This window comes from Conger conger, chromosome 5 (genome assembly GCF_963514075.1).
Source record: "Conger conger chromosome 5, fConCon1.1, whole genome shotgun sequence".
NCBI lineage: Eukaryota > Metazoa > Chordata > Actinopteri > Anguilliformes > Congridae > Conger > Conger conger.
The window spans coordinates 3,962,842-3,965,341 of NC_083764.1; the positions used below are offsets into that span (position 1 = coordinate 3,962,842).

The 2,500-nt window shown below is 49.9% G+C and overlaps 1 protein-coding gene across 1 annotated transcript in view; it reads right to left on the minus strand.

Moving 5' to 3' along the window:
* Positions 1–2,500, minus strand: part of asxl2 (ASXL transcriptional regulator 2) — a 71,091-nt gene that overhangs the window by 7,882 nt on the left and 60,709 nt on the right. Inside the window, exon 10 of the mRNA XM_061241520.1 lies at positions 1,756–1,861. Coding sequence (XP_061097504.1) covers positions 1,756–1,861 — 106 coding nt within the window. The remainder of the gene's footprint in view (positions 1–1,755; positions 1,862–2,500) is intronic.

Consider the following 2,500-nt stretch of genomic DNA (forward strand, 5'->3'; position numbering starts at 1 on the left):
TTTTCCCCAGGACCTGTCGTGACAGGATAAAAGCCCCCCCATCCCCGGTTTCCCATGAGGAGAAAAACGGTTTGAGAAGAATAATGGGGAACAAAACGCTGGGATGAAAAAAAAAAAAGGCTACATGTGTACAGCGGAAAAATACACATCTAAAAACAGTCTGTCTGTTTTTGAACGTGACATCTGACATTTCAGAAGCCCTAGTGGCAGAGGGGGGGGGGTTGGCAGGTACAGAATTTCAGCCTTTATCTGTCACGATGAGGAAAGACCAGGGAGGCCAGAGAAGCTTCAACACTGAAGACCTCTGATCATACCCTGGAACAGGAGCGCTGCAAGCTAACCTTTCACATTCAGTCAACTGCAATACAAGAGAAGAAGAAGACAAAAAGACCGCCAGGCAACCCTTAAAGTGACGGCTCCTTCAGGTGGGACTGTATCTGTATCTTACCTGGACTACCTAACTGCACGCACACCCCCCCATGAACACCCTTTCACAGCATCTGGTTCTGGTTGCTTGGCAACTAAGCCACCCCCCCCCCCCAGTGGACGAATGTTAAGCAGCTCTAGTCTAAAAGAATTAGGCTGACACTTGCTCCTTAAAAAAAATCACTTATTCAGGAACTATTCCTCCAAAACACCAGTATCCACCACGAGAAATATAAGATAAGAGAAAGCTGAACAGAAGTTGCATTTCGAAAATACGTAATAAAATTTTTTTTTGAAGCAGAGTGCCCCACATCCAGTCAATCCCTCCGCCTCTCCCTCTTTGTCAACCAAGTGCTCACGACAACGGGCAACTACAAATGCGGTTAAAACCGTTTTTTTTTTTAAGTTTGCGATTCTCAGTGCGCGCTGAGCAGAATGACAGCGCTCTCTCTCTCTCTCCGGGCTCTCCGTGGAGCAGACGCTGCTGACGAACCGCAGACTCATGAAGTATTCAGAGACCGGCGGGGAGCAGGCTGGACGGAGACCAGTTCGGCGGAAAACGCAATCGCCCTGGGGAGGGGGGGGTGGAGCTGTCGTGTTCGCTGTGAATAACGTCGCGTCCTGGCGGAGGGACCGCTGCCAGCGCTAAGTGATTGAGTCAGAAACGAACGCTATTATTTTCCTGTTCGATTCAGCGGACGACCGGCCGGGGCGAAATAGATTGCCTTTTGTCTTTTTAACAACGCGTTCGCATCAGCATAATTAATCACGCCGGTACTTAACGGCCGTGGGGAGGGAGGACGGCGATGGAATGCGAAAGCCGACGGTGAAAAAGACGCGATATCGCCGTCGGGTTTTTAGGAATCCCCCAAACGTCACCGTCTTCGCTGCATAGACCGTTTATTTAGCCCATGCAAGCGCACAGTTGTTATCAGTCTAAGCAAATTGCAGTGTAATGCGATATGTGTTATGAATATAAATGTATTTCCCCCTCTCTCAGAGATTAAACATGACCATGAGGGAGCTACAAAACGTTCTCACAATGTGACTGGAATGTTCTGCCGATGTTATAATTGCAACTACATTGCAGCAACATGGTGAGAATGTATTGTATGGCCTGTTCCACAAAGCAGATTTACTGAGTTAGCTGGATAACTGCACTGAGTAAAACCCATGAAGTCTGAAGTCCATGTTCCAGGTTTTGGTGGGGTTTTACTCCGTGCAGTTATCCGGCTTTGTAATATGGATCTGTGACACTGAGTAATTTCCTTCAGGGAATCATGAGTATGAGAGAGACACACACACACACACACACACACACACACTCACGTCTGGCCGTAGTAGCTCTCGAAGAACTCCTCCTTCCACGGCTCCATCTTCTTCCCCTTCTCCAGCTCCTGCCGCACGCGTAACCGCATCTCAGGCGTGAAGTCTCCTGCAGGGGGCGCCCAAGAGCACACTTATTCACACTGCTGTCTCACACCTGCAGGGGGCGCCCAAGAGCACACTTATTCACACTGCTGTTCTATACCTGCAGGGGGCGCCCAAGAGCACACTTATTCACACTGCTGTTCTATACCTGCAGGGGGTGCCCAAGAGCACATTTATTCACACTGCTGTTCTATACCTGCAGGGGGCGCCCAAGAGCACACTTATTCACACTGCTTAAGCCTTACATGAGAGTCCACTCTGCTCACAATATAAACACACACATCAGCTTCTTTTCTAAGATATGAGCTCAACAGTGCTAGGATCAGTTGGCCAATCGGAGGCAGGCTCGGTCAAAGTCCGGGTCAGTTGGTCAATCAGAGGCAGGCTCAGTCACGATCGGGCTCAGTTGACCAATCAGAGGCAGGCTCAGTCACGATCGGGCTCAGTTGACCAATCAGAGGCAGGCTCAGTCACGATCGGGCTCAGTTGGCCAATCGGAGGCGGACTCAGTCACGATCGGGCTCAGTTGGCCAATCAGAGGCGGACTCAGTTGGAGTGATAAATGTTTTGTTTTGTCCTATTCCCCACAGGGCCGTGATCTCGCTCGCTCTCCTGAGAACATCAGGAACACAAATCAGCACCG